The sequence below is a fragment of the Pelecanus crispus genome, chromosome 19 (genome assembly GCF_030463565.1).
Source record: "Pelecanus crispus isolate bPelCri1 chromosome 19, bPelCri1.pri, whole genome shotgun sequence".
NCBI lineage: Eukaryota > Metazoa > Chordata > Aves > Pelecaniformes > Pelecanidae > Pelecanus > Pelecanus crispus.
In genome coordinates, this window is record NC_134661.1 from 7,359,890 (window position 1) to 7,374,157 (window position 14,268).

Genomic DNA, 14,268 nt, shown 5'->3' on the forward strand with positions numbered 1-14,268 from the left:
CTGCCGGGGCAGCGAGGCTCAGTGGAGCGAGGCAGGCAAAGGGCTTAACAATGACCTTGCCAGAAGAAAACAGGAGTAAACACCAAGATTAGGAAGGACTCAGGTGCCAGTCTTCTCCTCTGAGCTCCCCGATCCCCCTCTCTGGCCGGCCGGGTTTGGCCCCAGGCTGTGCGTGGGAGTGGGGCAGGAACTGACCCCTCCGGGAAGGGCTGGGATGGGGAGCCCCGGGGCAGGGTAGAGGCAACAGCGGGATCCATCCTGGGATTTTCAGCCTTGAAATCAAGGGGGCTTTGATGCAGGTTTTCTCCAAGCTTGCGTGGCGCTGCTTGTCTCCTGCCCTTCCGACGAGCAGGTGTGGGTGGGGAGCCGGATGAATAAGGGATTTATGCTATGAATAATGCCGGGAAAAATGTGCCTGGAAAACACAGTGTCGGGATGGGGCTCACGGGAGGCAGCACGCCACCAGGCAGAGCCTCTCGGGACTGGGCCGTCGGAGAGGTTGCCCTCCTCCCTGCAGAGCTGCGCGCTGCCCTCCCACCACCCGGTGCCAGCCCTCGCGGGCAGGCAGGAGCGGGGCCGTTCCTTGCAATGACCTCTTACCCCAGAGGCTGCTCATCCACACGCTGGCCGAAGCTGGGAGCAGCCTGGGTTACATGAAGCACCGGTTGCATCTCCGGGAAACCATCCCGCGTCTCTGCCGAGCAGTGCAGAGCGGAGACCACGGTGCAGCCCCGGCCGTCGAGGAGTGCGGGCACAGGCTCCCCACCGGCCTCGTTCATCCGCCCCGCAGCTGCTCCTCCGGCAGCCAGGGGCTGGGGTGAGTGGGGCATGGGGCGCTGAGGGACATGGGTCTGGGCGTCAAAACGCACGCAATGGAGCTGGGCTTTTTTCCTTTTAATCTGGATGTTTTTACCTGTTTCTCCCAAATGTGAGTTCTGGGTTAAGCAAAGCATCTCCTAGCTCATGCCCACAGAGGAAGCGGGAGGCCACTGCTTTCTCCTTGCACAGTCCCTTGGCAAAGGAGTGAAAAAGCCTCTAGAGAAACTAGAGGGAAAGGGCCTTTCATTTCCCTTGAAACAGGGCATCCTGGACTTCTCGGTCACCTGGGGCGCACGAGAGGGTTTTGCTGGGGTTGGCACATGGCTGCGCATCCCCTCCTCTGCCATCCCCAGCTGGCCCTTGGCCGGGGCAGGCGAGGTGAGGCGAGCACGTGGTGGGCTCACAGTAGAGAAGCTGGGGCTTGGGCGGGCAGGCAGCCGGGCGAGCGGTGAGGAGCCCGCAGCAGCCCCCCGTGCCCTGGATGCCGCTCCCCCCCAGGGCCAGACCTGACCTGCTCCCAGACCTTTGCCCGCAGCTGGGGCTCCCGCTGCCCCTGCCCAGCGTTCCTCAGTGCCTGGCTGGGGCGACCGGCAGCAGAGGCAGGTATTTTGCATGCTGTGCCTGGAGCAGTTGGGAAATAGGCAGCGGTGGAGCCGGGCGGCAGGTCGGACTGGTTTCCCTCCGCACCCGGCGCTGGCACTGACGTACGAGCCCGCTCTCCAAACAGATTCTGCCCCGTCCCTGCGGACCTGACTTTGCTCTGCACCGCGGTGCACAGCGAAGGATGGCTGTGCCGGAGCTGTGATCCCAGCCCAGCCCTGCAGCAGCCGATGGACGGGAAAACCTCTCCGGTAAGGCATGGGCAGCTCCTCCAGCTCTGACCCGGCTCGGAGTACCGGGGGCTGCTCTGTGGCTGTATGGACCCACTTTCCTCGGGGCTTGGTGGAGGGCCCGGTTTCTCCCTCCTGCTCTCTGGGGTGCTGCCTTCGCAGCAGCCTGTGCTGGCGGCGGGGAGAAGGACCCGGGGCGAGCTGCCTGTGAGGCTGCTGCCTCCGGCACTGCCTTGGCACACGGAGGGAGGAGGACTGCCGCCAGCATCCCCGGTGTCAGCCCCGTGCTGGCACAGGAGGTGTCAGGGACCCTGGCACCGCTGCTTTTCCACACTGGAGAGGATTTGCAGACTGGGGAACCAGCTGGCAGGGCGAGCTGGCGCTGCCGGTGGGAGCCAGCGATGCTTGGCACCCATGGGAGCTGCACGTTCCTGAGCCCGCTGGCACCTCCCACCAGCACGTCGGTAGCAGCGGCAGCACGCTGGTGGCCCTGGCCCCCGTGCTCTTTTCGGGCTGGGTTGACTGGGGCCTGCTTGGTGTCTGCCATGGGGCCTTGCTGAGCATCCTGTCATGAGGAAAACATCCTTCCCTGGCTGGGCACTGGGCTCAGCCCGCCCGGGCGAGGCAGCGGGTAATTACCATGCCGAGCGCTGCCGGCTGTGCCAGTAACGTCCGGAACGTGCAAAGGCAGCAGTGACAGGGTGGATGGGGCTGGAGGGGAGGCAGGGCCAGCTGTAAAAGCCACCTTCTTCTTGCCCCTTGGCGTGTGGGTGCCTCGGAGGCAGCCAGGAGCAGAAGAGTGGGCTCATGCCAGCTCCGGGCTGGGTCCCGAGGGAGGGGCAGCCTGCCCCCAGCACTGCTTTGCAGCGTGAGCCTGGGCGATCCCTGGGTGGCCCCGAAAGCGGGCAGCAGCACCGGGTCTCGGTGAGAGCAGGGCAGGAATTGGGATGCCCGCATATGGAGACAATTACCCAGTATTGGGCATCCCCGCTGGGCCACCTTGACTTTGTCCCTTGGATTAAATGGGCCATTAGGAGTCCCAGGTGCCGCCCTTGGCTCCGCAGCTGCAGGGGAGTCACTTCATCTTTCTGTGCCTCGGTTTGCCCATCGGTGGAAGGGGGCGAGCAGCGATTGCTCACCCCCGGGACATTTTCTGATCTCTGCCTGAAGGGCTGCTCACACTGGCATAAGGCAACCTGTCCCTGGCCAGATCGGGCTGACTCAATCGTCATGGCTCATCATCCGTGCTTGCAAAACGGCCCTTTGGGATTTCACTTCCCCATGCATTGCCCCTTTGCGGTATCTGGGTCTCGGCAGCGTCCTCCCGCAGCTCCTGCCCTGTTTGTCCCCACGGCCCCAGCGGCCCTGCCCAGCCCCACGCCGTCGGCAGCGGGGGGAGCGAGGCCGGCGAGCCGGGGGGGCCGTGGCTTGGGCTGGGGGTCTGCCCCCTCCCAGGGCGGCACCGCCGAGCCACCGCTCAGCTGCGGCACTCGAGCGGGACGGGTGTCACGGGAGGGAACAGGGGCTTTCACAGGCTCGGGAGGGTTTTGTCCCAGGTGAGCATGAGGACAATGTGGCTGTTGTGCGCTTGCTGATCTGATCTGCCGTGGACAATCAGCGCTCCACAAGCAGCTGAAGGAGCCGGTTCCCTGCCCCGAAACAGTGAGCAGCAGAGAGCGATGCTGAGAGGCGGGCCGCCGAGCTCAGCTGGGAAAGATGATCACCTGCTTAGGCAGCTCCTTCCAGCTTATTTAAGCCAGGCTGCTTCCCTGCCCTTTTGATGCTCCAAATTCTGGGTAGCTGCTGTGCCCTTCTGCTCCTGCAAGACATGGCTGGGCCCTGTGTCCGGTTGCAACACCCCAGGTGTTGCCTGGCTTCTTCCGCTCTGCCTCCCACTCCGAAACTGCGGGTGACTGCTGGCTGGTTTCCCTGCCTTCCCTCCCCGTCACGCGTGGATCCCGAGCCTCGAGCCCAGCCCGGTCAGCCTCTCCCTGGCGATTGCCTTCTGCTGGCACGGATTTGGTGGCCCTCCTTCTGCAGCAGGGAGCCGAGCTGGAGGTCAGTGCACGTGGCAGCTCATGCTGCGAAGGGGATGGGCTTCTCCGGTGCTGCTGTCTGTGCCTTAGGTGCTTTTCCCAGCTCTGCTCGAAGCCTCGGAGCAGGGCAAAGCAAAGAAGGACCGAGGTGGTGGCTGTGCTCGCCACAAGTTTAGCAAAGGGCTCACGCTGCAGACAGGCAGCATCCGCTCGTTCCCCGGGGAGGCTGCGCCAGGCACGAGGCGAGCGGAGCTGGCGAGGAGTCCCCCCGCATGTCCCCAGCATCCCTCCTCCCATGTTGGCCGAGGTCGGCCTTGCCGCGGGATGGAGCCGGTTGTGCTCCCCCTCCCCGCATCTGACTTCCAGGCGCCAGCCCACAGCAGCGCTTAATGCTCTCGTGGCTGGTGGAACGTTTGCAGAGAGGACGTCAGAAAAAGGGCTCAAACCACAGCCACGCATGTGAGATAGGTATGGCTCCGGGTCTGACTTTTACTCAAAAGCCAGAAAAGGATGACTAAAGGTTTTGTGGGCAGACGTCGCAGCTCACTCACCAGGGTAATGCATGCTCCTTAACAGAAATGTCTTCATAAAGCCGCTGCTGTTTGTTTTCTGCTCCAGTGGCTGTACAACAGCAGCCAATTATGCTGGTTACCGGGAGCCCGTGTAAAAGTTTTGTTAGCTTCTGTGATAGACCTAAAAAAACATACTTGGACTCTAGACTTTTAAGGAAATAAGTAGCTAATAGTTCATCTGAGTGTGAGAAAGGGCATGTGTTTCCTGCTGAGGAATAATAAGAGCAATTTAACCTATACTGAACTTATGTGTTAATTTGAAATGTTTGTACACCAGAGGTAGAAATGCTTTAGCGCCCAGCACCACTGGCTTACTGGTGAAGCTGGGCTGTGTTTTCTAGTACAACGGAGAGGTTTGTCCTTAGCAGCATTGTAATTCTGCTGTTCTGGTAACTGAAGGGTTACACTTGCTGCAGGATGAGGCATGTGAAATATCAGACATGATATATCTCCACATGATAGCGTACAAATGCCAGCGTAAATGATACTGTTTGGGTATTGACAAGAACTTCATTTACACATAGACAGGAGAAATTCTTTTCCTAGGAAGGCTCCCAGCATCTGCTCGTTGCTTTGTTTCTGCAAAGCAGTGGCGCAGGACCCGCTGCAGCCCCGGCCGATCGTGTACGCTTTCTAACAATGGGCACTAAGGATACCCAGGGATGTTTCACGGTGCGGGCGTGTGATACTTGCTGCAAGAACTTGAATCCCATCGGTGTGACTGCTCAGACTCGGTGGGGGAGGATGCTGCTGGGGCACTTTCCAGCCCCCCCAGCTGCCGTGCCAGCCCAGCACACGGAGGGGCTCTCCTGGGCCCCCGGCGCCTTTGGGAGAGCCCCAAGAAGGCAAGCCTGCAGCACGGCTGCTGTGAAACTCGGGTGTAGGGAAAACTGGCCTTTGGCTGCAGGCTGAGCACATTCAGGCTTGTTATCGCTGGCTGGTAGGGGTGGGTGATGCTGTGAAACAGAAACTGCCTCTGCTCTGCCCGGTGTGTGCTGCTCGCTCAGTCCCCATCCCCTGACGTGAGCGGGGAGGTGGCTCTCGATGGCCGGGAGATGTTAGCGGTGCCTGCGCCAAGGGCCCCGCGGGCGGCGGGAGGAGGGCCGAGCCGGCAGGACTGGACGCCTGTGCCGGGGGGTGGCCCTGCGCACCCTGCTGCTGGCCAGGGCGGGTGGCCAGGCAGCCTCCCCGGGAGCCCGGGGTGCTGTGCCTGCCGGCTCGGCGGCTGATGCGCCTGGGCTGCCAGCAGTTACTAAGGCACAGTTTGAGAGGTGTCGCGTCCCCCCCGACGTTCAGCTGGGGGCCGAGGCAGACCCTGCGTGGGGAGCACGCGTGGCCACGCCGGGGTGCGTGACTCAGGGGATAATGCCCAGGAAGTGACACCACCGCATTGCAAGAAAGGGCACAGCCGTATTTACGAAGCATGAGCTGGAGCAGGCTCTCGACGTGCTCATTAGAGCCCTTGATTCCCAGCAGGAAACACGAGGGTAGAGAAAATCCAGCTGGAAGGGGGCAACTCGGCGGCAGCTCCTGCTCTGCCCAACGCCCCCATCCTCTCTGCCCGTTCCCAGCGCCGTGCACCGGCCCAGGTGGGGCTTGCTGGCTTGGCAGGGAAGGGGATGTTTTCTGGTTATGGGGAAATGTGACCGCTAGCAGCTGCAGGGCCAAAAATTGGAGAGAGTCTTCTGGAGAGGCGTGTTTGAGCCCACCTCTTGGCCGGTAAGTGGTCCCCTGGGAGCGGGGCTGGGGTGTGGGTGCCCGAGCTGGCTGCACTCTGCTGCCAAAGGATGGCGGCTCCGCTTCTCTCTTGGGTGGCCTTCTGCGGGGCAGGAGCGATGCTGCCTGTAGGGACACGCAGTCCAAATGTGGGTGGCAATGGTTTCACCCGCTTCCCTCGACCAGGCCGGTGTGAATGCGGCCGGTCACAGCTGTGCGGCGCTGGGAGCAGTGCCGGGAGACCGCGGGCAGGAGGAGCGAGGCAGGGTGGTAAGCGCCTGCAGAGAACGAAGCCCAGGCCGGGCTGTCGCTGCCGTGCGCTGGCTGGCGATGCCTTGCAGTTTCTGTAAGGCGCGCGGTCATTTCTTACTGCCAAAGTTGTATCTGAGAGTTTACCGATGAAATTACAGTAGCAGAGGAAATGGCATTTATTGTGGGCTTTGAACATGGGTGCTCTCGGAAGGAAAACAAAAGGCTCTCGCTTATGTAGCTGATCGAAGCCGATGGAGCGCTTAGGAAGAGTATATCTTGAGGAAAGGAAACAAATACATATTCTTTTGCAAATTCATGGATCAAGAGTGACACAACTGCAGAACAGCATTCCAGGGTGCAGGACATTTCAGGGCTTGGAAAACACTGATTATTAAGTATTACTAAATAACAGCTGGAAATTGCACTGTATTTTTCAAATGGCTAATTAAGGATAGATGCATAAATTGGGGCACTAGCTTCGTGGAACTGGGCCACAGTGTGACTGACCCGATGCCAAATAACCGGCTGATCACTCTGATCGAAGCAATCAGTTTGGGAAATTCGGCCAGCAGCCACCAAAAGGGGAAAAACTCTGCAACAAAGAGGCTTTCAGCCATCCTGGGTGGGATACGGGGTGGGATACGGGGTGGGCTTTGTGGTACAGAAGGAGGCACCGCAGCGGTAACTTGCCATGCACCTCGTGGCGGTGTGGAGGAATAGCCACCAGCGGCAATGGCTGGCCGTGCCGCGGAGCTCGGTGCCGTGCCGGGGAGCTCGGCTCCGCGTCACCTTTGCCTTCACGGCTGCCCGGGCGGTGGGGGGCAGCCACGGGGACTCTCCTGTGGGCAGCGGTCATTGCCGGTAACGGTGTCCTCTGCTCGCAGAGCACGGCATCACCCAGCAGCGTCCGTCCCAGCCTCCATGCCTCCACAGTCAGCAACATCTTCGGTGCTCGATCTCCGCAGCCTCGAGAAAGTGTCCTTGGCATTAGCTTCAAACCCTACAGCCCGGAGTCCAGCGCAGCCCCGGCCCCTTGCACGAGCTGTGAGAGCGCACGTAAGAGGATGGTGCTGAGGGTGGTCTCTGGCCACCCTGGCCCCAGTCCCACCTGGGCTGGGGAGCGAGGGAGGCAGGGAACGGGTCCTGTGCCCACTGCTGGCACAAGCCTCAGCCACGGGCTGGTGTTTTCTTGGGGGTGTGAGGGGGGCCCCTGGCAAGGGAGAGGACAGGGACCATGGCAGGGTGGGGGGATGCCACGGGGAGGTGCGGGGAGCGCATGGCCCTGCTCCTCCACATCTCGTGGGCCGTGTGGGGAGCCAGGGAGGGCCCGGCACATGCCAGTGGGCAGCAGGGTCCGGGCACCCCGGAGGCAGCCGCTCCCCCTGACCCTGCCTCTGCCCTGCTGCCAGGTTCCTCCATGTTCAGAGCTCCCTGCATGAGCCAGCGACGGCTTGCGCTCATCTTCTGCACCTCCGTCCTCATCGTGCTGCTCATCGCCCTCATCCTGCTGTGTGAGTGAGGTCCCAGCCCGGGGCGGCTCCAGGGCAGGGAGACCTCAGAGGGGCTGGGGTTCAGCAGAGGCTGGGGAGGCCTGCGCTGGGAAGCACCCCAGGGAAACCCCCGGGCCGGGAGGCGAGCCGGCAGATGTGCTCTTCCCATTCCCTGAGTGTTCCTGACATCTGGTGGACATGCAGCAGCAGGATTGCTGGGGATGGAGAGCCGCTGCTCCGGCTCCCCACAGTCCCTGGTGGGGCGGGGGGCTGCGCCGCGCTTTCCTTCTCCTGGGCTTGCTTCGGCAAGCAGCGGGGCACCCCCTGCAGCACCCATGCTCGCCCTCCCTGGGGCGCGGGGTTAGCGGGCAGGACCTGTTGAAGGGCAGTCCGTAGGCAGAACAGGCACAGAGCCCGGGGGAATCCCTTTAATCCTCCTAACATCTAGCAGTCGGTTCTCCAGCTGCTGTAGCCGGTGGTCTCAAAGCATTTGGTGGGCTGAACGCATCTTTCTGCAGGAGCGAGCTAGAAGGGGGTTAAGGAGAGGGGCTTGCAGCAGCTGAGCTGCACGCTGCCGGGCTGGCACGGGGGGATGCTCGGGGCTGGCCAGTCCTCCCTCAGCCCTCCATCCTGCAGCTCTTCCATCTTGGCTCAAGCGGCAGCCCCGCACCCGAGCTCACACCTGTGCTGGAGGGGTCCCTGCATGTGGCAGACCACCTCCAGACGCCTGTCTGGGTGGGTCACAGCACCCTTGCCCACAGTGAGCCCCTGCCTCATCACGGTGTGCGCTTGTTTCCAGTTATGTTCTGGCGGTCACAGACCGGCATCGTGTACAAGGAGCCCGCCGAGAGCTGCAAGGACAGCTTTGTGCGCTGCGATGGCATCGTCGACTGCTCCCAGAGGAGCGATGAGCTGGACTGCGGTGAGGCACCAGGAGCCAGGGGTGGTGGGAGCAAGGGGAGCGCCCGGGGCGCTGGGTACCACTGACCCGCCTGCTCCATCCCTGCAGTGCGCTTCACATCCGACAAGTCCTTGCTCCACGTCTACTCAAGCGCTGAGAGCCAGTGGCTGCCGGTGTGCAGCAATGCCTGGAATGACTCCTTCTCCAGAAAGACCTGCCGGCAGCTGGGATTTCAGAAGTAATTCCCTGGGGATGGGTTGTCCTGCTCGGGCGCTGGGGTCCTGCCAGTCCCCTGGGTGTTGCCGTGGCCCTCCTGCCCTGGCCGGGTGTGCGGTCCGCTGTGCCCTTTCCCCGAGCGTTGTGCTTTTCTGCTGGAGGGCTGCGTGTCCAGTGCTGCTCCGGGTGTTCCAGTCCATGCCCCCCAGCTTTAGTGTGCAGAGCCTCTTTGAGAAGGCAGGGACTGGGTGGTCAGCGCCCAGCGAGGAGGGACCCTCACTGCCTCTCTCCTCTCCCCTCCCCTCGCAGTGCATCGCAGACCGAATACATTCCCCTGCACGTCTCCGGCAAGAGCCTCACGGTGACCGGCGAGCGAGACACCATCCAGCAGAGCCTCAACAGGTACCGGGCAGCGTTGGCTCCTGGCCCTGCCCTGGTGCTGCAGGGCCGGGGCTCAGGCTGTGTGTCCCTCTTCTCTCCCGCAGCTCGCAGTGTCTCACGGGAAAGTACGTCTCCCTCCGATGCACAAGTAAGGGGGCTGGCTGGCAGGGGCCAGGGTGGGCAAGGCCAAACACATGCTTGGGAGTGGCTTTCTCCTTTCTTTGCGCAGGGCTGGGCAAACAGGGCGCTTTCCAGCAAACTTTCTGGGTAATAGAAAACTATGAATTGCATTCCCGTGGTCTCCACTGGCCCCTACGAGCAACCGAGCGCCGCTGGTGCCTGGGGGTGGTGGGGACACTGTGCGCACCCCCTGCCAGGCTTGCCTCCTCTCTGAGCCCTTCCCTCAGCCCTGCTCTCCCCTCCAGCCTGCGGGCAGAGGATTTCCGGCCGGATCATCGGAGGAAAGGAAACCTCCGTGAGCAAATGGCCCTGGCAAGTCAGTGTGCAGTACGGGCCGATCCACATCTGCGGCGGCACCATCATCGACCCGCAGTGGGTCCTCACCGCAGCCCACTGCTTCTTCATGTGAGTGCCGCCGCAGGCAGCTGCCTGCAGTGCTGCTGTCCAGCCCGCGGGCAGGGGCTGCAGCAGGCAGGGGCTGCAGCCGGCAGCCCTCGCATGGGCACTCAGCCCAGCCCTGTGCCCTGCGTCTCACCCCTCGCTGCCCCCACCTCTCCCTGCCCAGGAACAGCATGAAGATCCTCGACGACTGGAAGGTGTACGGCGGGGTCTCGGACCTGAAGCAGCATGCAGAGAGCATCCCCGTCTCCCAGGTCATCATCAACTCCAACTACAGCGATGATCACGATGACTACGACATTGCTCTCATGAAGCTCTCCAGGCCGCTGACGCTCTCAGGTGGGGTCTCTCAGCTTGCCGTGCCGCAGGGCTGGGGATGGTGTTCGGAGGGGACAGAGAGCCTGGGGATGGGCAGGAGCAAGAGGCAGCTCGGGTCCCCTCGGAGCCATCCCCTGGGCTGCACGGGGCTGCTGCCAGCTGGAGCATCCTGCTCTGCTGTGGCCACGCTGCTTTCCCCGCCTGTCCCGCGGTTGGGAGCTGGCAGGGCCCCGTGCACACGCAGCCGTGGGCTCAGCTGTGCAGCTGGCACAGTGTTGCTCGCTGTGCCCGCTGCGGGGGGATGGCAGAGACCCTGCCTGGGTGGGCGCGGAGGGCAGCGTTTCCTGCACACCCCGCCCTTCCCTAGCCACCGGGCTGGTGACTACCGTGGCTATTTTGCTCCTGGGTGACTCATCCCTCTCTCCTCATGTGGTTTTCATCGTGTCTCCCTCCAGCTCAGGTTCGCCCAGCCTGCCTCCCCATGTACGGCCAGCAATTCCAGACCGGCAGGTCCTGCTTCATCACCGGCTTTGGGAAGACCAGGGAGAACGAAGGTGAGGGAGGATGCCGGCTCCCCACAGGCAGCTCCTGCGTGTCGCAGCCCGACCTGCGAACGCAGCGTGCGAGAGGAGCGAGTGCGGCTCTGCTGCTGTATTCGAGAGCCATTCCTGCAGGCGTGACTGGCAGCAGTTGCCCTCCCAGCTGTGCGGTTCTGCAGAAATAAGGCCTGCAAGAAATACCAGCTTCCTTGCTGCTGCAGAAATGCCTGGTGCTGTGGGGGGGCCTGGGGGTGGGGGGACGAGGCCCACCCTGCCCCACAGCTCCTCCTGCCTTGCAGATAACACATCCCCGAAGCTGCGGGAGGCCGAGGTGAAGCTGATTGACTACAAGATCTGCAACAGTGATAAGGTGTACGAGGGCTACCTGACCCCGCGGATGATGTGCGCCGGGTACCTGCAGGGAGGGAAAGACGCGTGCCAGGTGAGCCGGGCAAGGTGGCCCGGGAGCGGCGGGGCTGCCCGCTTTTCCTGCGCACCAGCATCCCTGGCTGGGTACGTGGGCATCTCCCGTCTCCTGTCCTCACCGGTCTGCCCCTCTGTGCCAGGGTGACAGCGGAGGACCCCTGGTCTGTGAGGACAACGGCCGCTGGTATGTGGCCGGAGTGACGAGCTGGGGGACAGGATGTGGCCAGAAGAACAAGCCTGGTGTTTACACACGTGTGACAAAGCTCCTTGGCTGGATATACAGCAAAATGGAGGTGAGGTGGCATGGCCGGGCTGTGCTCGGCTGGGGAGATGTATCGGGCAGCCCTGGGTGCATTGAGAAGGGCTGTATCCCCCCAGCCCGGCCCCTGGCACCTCATCCTTGCTCTCCCCTCTCTCCCTTGCAGAGCGAGAACGACTAAGACCGGGATGGACACTTGCCTGGGCTGTCCCTCTCCGGCTGGTACGGGCCCCTGTCCTTGACTGCTGCCAGGGCGTGATGCTACCAGCAGATCCCCCCACCTATCTCTGGACTGTCCACGCAGCCGGGGACCTGTCGCTGCCCCCAACCTCTGAAAATACGGCGCCTGCAAAGTGACTCTGCCCTCGCCCGGTGCAAGGGAGGTGGCCTGGGGGCGGCTGGGCCGAGCACCCAGCCAGCCCCGGCAGCGCGCCGGGGGCAGCAGCCTGTGCCGGCAGCCAGCCGTGCCGCCGGGGAGGCACCTCCTTGCCCTGTGTCTGTGGTCCTTCTCGTGTAAATAGACGTGTATGGACGGGGGTGTCGCGAGTGCTTCCTGGCAGGACTGCAGCATGCTCGGCGGGCGAGGGGCTGCTAGTGCTGCCCGTCGATCTGGAGGAGGTTGCAGATGGAAGCGAGGAGCAGGAAAGCCGTGGGATGCCCATGGCAAGGGAGTCCTCTCCTCTGCATGCTGCTGCCAGGTCGCAGCTGTGCCGACTTGGGGTGCGGGATGGGGCTGAGCTGACACGGTGCAGCTGTGTGCCATCGGCCCTGGTGGGCAGCAGCTGCCCCCACCCTGAGGCCATGCTCCCTGTTTTCTGCAGGGAGGGCTGAGCAAAGGGGAGCCCCGAGGTGCAGTTATACCACCCTCTGGGAGGAGCAGGAGTTACTCTCGTGTTTGCAGATCGGTTTAGGAAGCGCATTTTAAATGATGTTCTTCCCCATGAGAGAAATACCCATTTGTTTGTTTTTCTGTGCCGTGGATATGGTCAGAGCAAGCACTCACTCCCAGGACTGTGTGCAGCTGGTCTTGGCTCCCCCCCCTGCTCTGATGAAGATTTTGGCAGCGGTGTGGGGCAGGTCTGCTCTCTGGGGGTGGCTGCAGGAGCTGTGGCAGAAGCCAGCAGCAGCCAAAGCCAAGGTGGAGCGTGATGGAGAGCAGCTACCCCTCCCCGGCAGCGCCCAGCCCCTCCCGGATCTCAGAGGTGTCTGTTCAGTGAGCAGTGCCAGATGGCTTCTCCCTCCGGCTGCTGAACACGCAGGAATCGCATAGCCAGCCTTACCTCCCTGGCTACACCAGAGCAGGGATGCGTTTCCCCCAAGGAAACAAGTGCCTGCATCTCCCTGCGGATGCTTTGAGGCATGCAAGGTGCTCCGGGAGCCCCCCTGGTTGGCAGCGTGAGCGCCCGTCGGGTGGGCAGAGGCTGGCTGCTCCTTTGCTGAGGCTGCAGCATCCTCCCTAGACCTGTGGACAGCTGCAGAGAGGGGTCCTGGGGAGCCTGGCCACCTGCCACTCTTCTCAATAAATGTTTTGGTAGTGCTCCGTGTGGAGACGGCTCTTTTGGACAGGCTGGAAAGGCAGCTGGCAAGCGGCAGCACCCAGGTACCAAGGAAGCCCCAGGGAGGGGGGAGAGCTCTGCCCAGCCCTGGGCTCTGCACAGGGCTCCAGCCTGAGACCACGCTGTGGTGCCCCGGAGCTGCCCCCGTCCTCACGGGGAAATGCCGTGTGTGCTGCAGTGGGCGCATGGGACCGGCGAGCCAGCGGGGGGGTGCCCCCGTGCAGCCCACAGGCGGGGGGCTGCAGGGTGAGCGCAGCACCCAAGCGCACGCTCACTCCTGAGCTGCTCTGTGGCTGTTGCAATTGTGGGCGCATGTGATGGAGCAGCTTTTTGCAAAAGCCCTTCTTGCCCTTCACCCTCTGCGTTACTGCTCGTGACTGGGAGAAGGGGGGTGCATCAGGTCTTGTGGGGGCTCGGCAGTAGATGCTCGGGTATGGATGCAGTGTAGGGGTAGAGCCGTGGGGGTAAAGCCTCCTGGGGGGGGAATCCATGGGCGTGAGCCCAAGGGGGAGCCGTATCAAAATTCAGTTTGTGAATGCTGTGGACCAGAATAAAATGCTTTCCTGAGAAGGCTGCACAGCTGGTGCAACTGCCCCATGTTAGAGAAACAGCAGTAATAAGTATTTAGCCTTGAATTTTCCTTGGGAGGAGGAGAGGTTACTTGCAACTGGTTTGCTGTAACCCATCTTCTTGCAGCTGGGAACATTAAAGGAGGGACCGGTGCTTTGGGGAGCTCACTTGCTCTCTTTGAAATAGTCTGAAGCTGCCTCACGAGTCCGTCTCTGCTAGCCCCAGCCACAGTGGCCTCTTCTCTCCCCAGCCCAGGCGCGCAACAGCCACCCGCTACAGCCTGCCGCTCCCTCCTGGGGAAGGAGGTCGGTGTGGCGTGGAGGGGTCAGTGCTGTGCTGTCCGGCGTGTCCTGCAGAGGAACTGGAAGCATCCCTTCCCCGAATGATGTGAGTACTGGACTTTGCACGGGCCAGGCAGCCTGGTTTCTGACCCACATCGCTTACAGCGGGGCTACCTGGCTGTTCCTGGACTGGGGAGACTCATTTCCTATAAGTGCTGGAGACTGCGTCTCCAACCGTGCACAGGCTCTGGAGCTGCAGAGGCTACCTCCAAAGTGAAGATGAGAAATTCTCGGGGTGCGTGGGCCGCTGCAGGCCCGTCCCCTCCTCACCTCCTGGGAGCATCCCCCGGGTTCCCAGAACTGGCTGTCTGCTGTGGAAAAGGTTATCTGCAGGCAGAAAGCTGCGGTTTGCATTTGAATTTTGGGATTGCAGGTCTAGTCTGGCTCTACGTGTGCAGAAAGCACCTACCTCTCCCTGGGACTCGGAGCGGGCTGCAGCGTGCAGGGCGATGCTTGGCGGCTGCTCT

General features: G+C 62.4%; 1 protein-coding gene across 1 annotated transcript; it reads left to right on the forward strand.

The window, feature by feature from the left end:
- The first annotated feature begins 1,649 nt into the window (after nucleotides 1–1,649).
- Nucleotides 1,650–11,515, forward strand: TMPRSS13 (transmembrane serine protease 13). The gene is made up of 13 exons (XM_075723412.1): nucleotides 1,650–1,670; nucleotides 7,110–7,281; nucleotides 7,635–7,736; nucleotides 8,515–8,637; nucleotides 8,725–8,854; nucleotides 9,142–9,234; nucleotides 9,318–9,361; nucleotides 9,639–9,798; nucleotides 9,959–10,131; nucleotides 10,566–10,664; nucleotides 10,949–11,091; nucleotides 11,216–11,368; nucleotides 11,501–11,515. Exons 1-13 carry the CDS (start codon nucleotides 1,650–1,652, stop codon nucleotides 11,513–11,515), a joined length of 1,428 nt encoding a protein of 475 aa, XP_075579527.1.
- Nucleotides 11,516–14,268: the final 2,753 nt, after the last annotated feature.

Excerpts from the sequence above, each read along its gene's own strand:
- TMPRSS13 (XM_075723412.1), top strand. The coding sequence starts at position 1,650 with ATGGACGGGAAAACCTCTCCG. Across the intron at positions 7,737-8,514 it reads CATCGCCCTCATCCTGCTGT|TTATGTTCTGGCGGTCACAG; the intron begins GTGAGTGAGGTC and ends GCTTGTTTCCAG. Across the intron at positions 9,362-9,638 it reads CGTCTCCCTCCGATGCACAA|CCTGCGGGCAGAGGATTTCC; the intron begins GTAAGGGGGCTG and ends TCTCCCCTCCAG.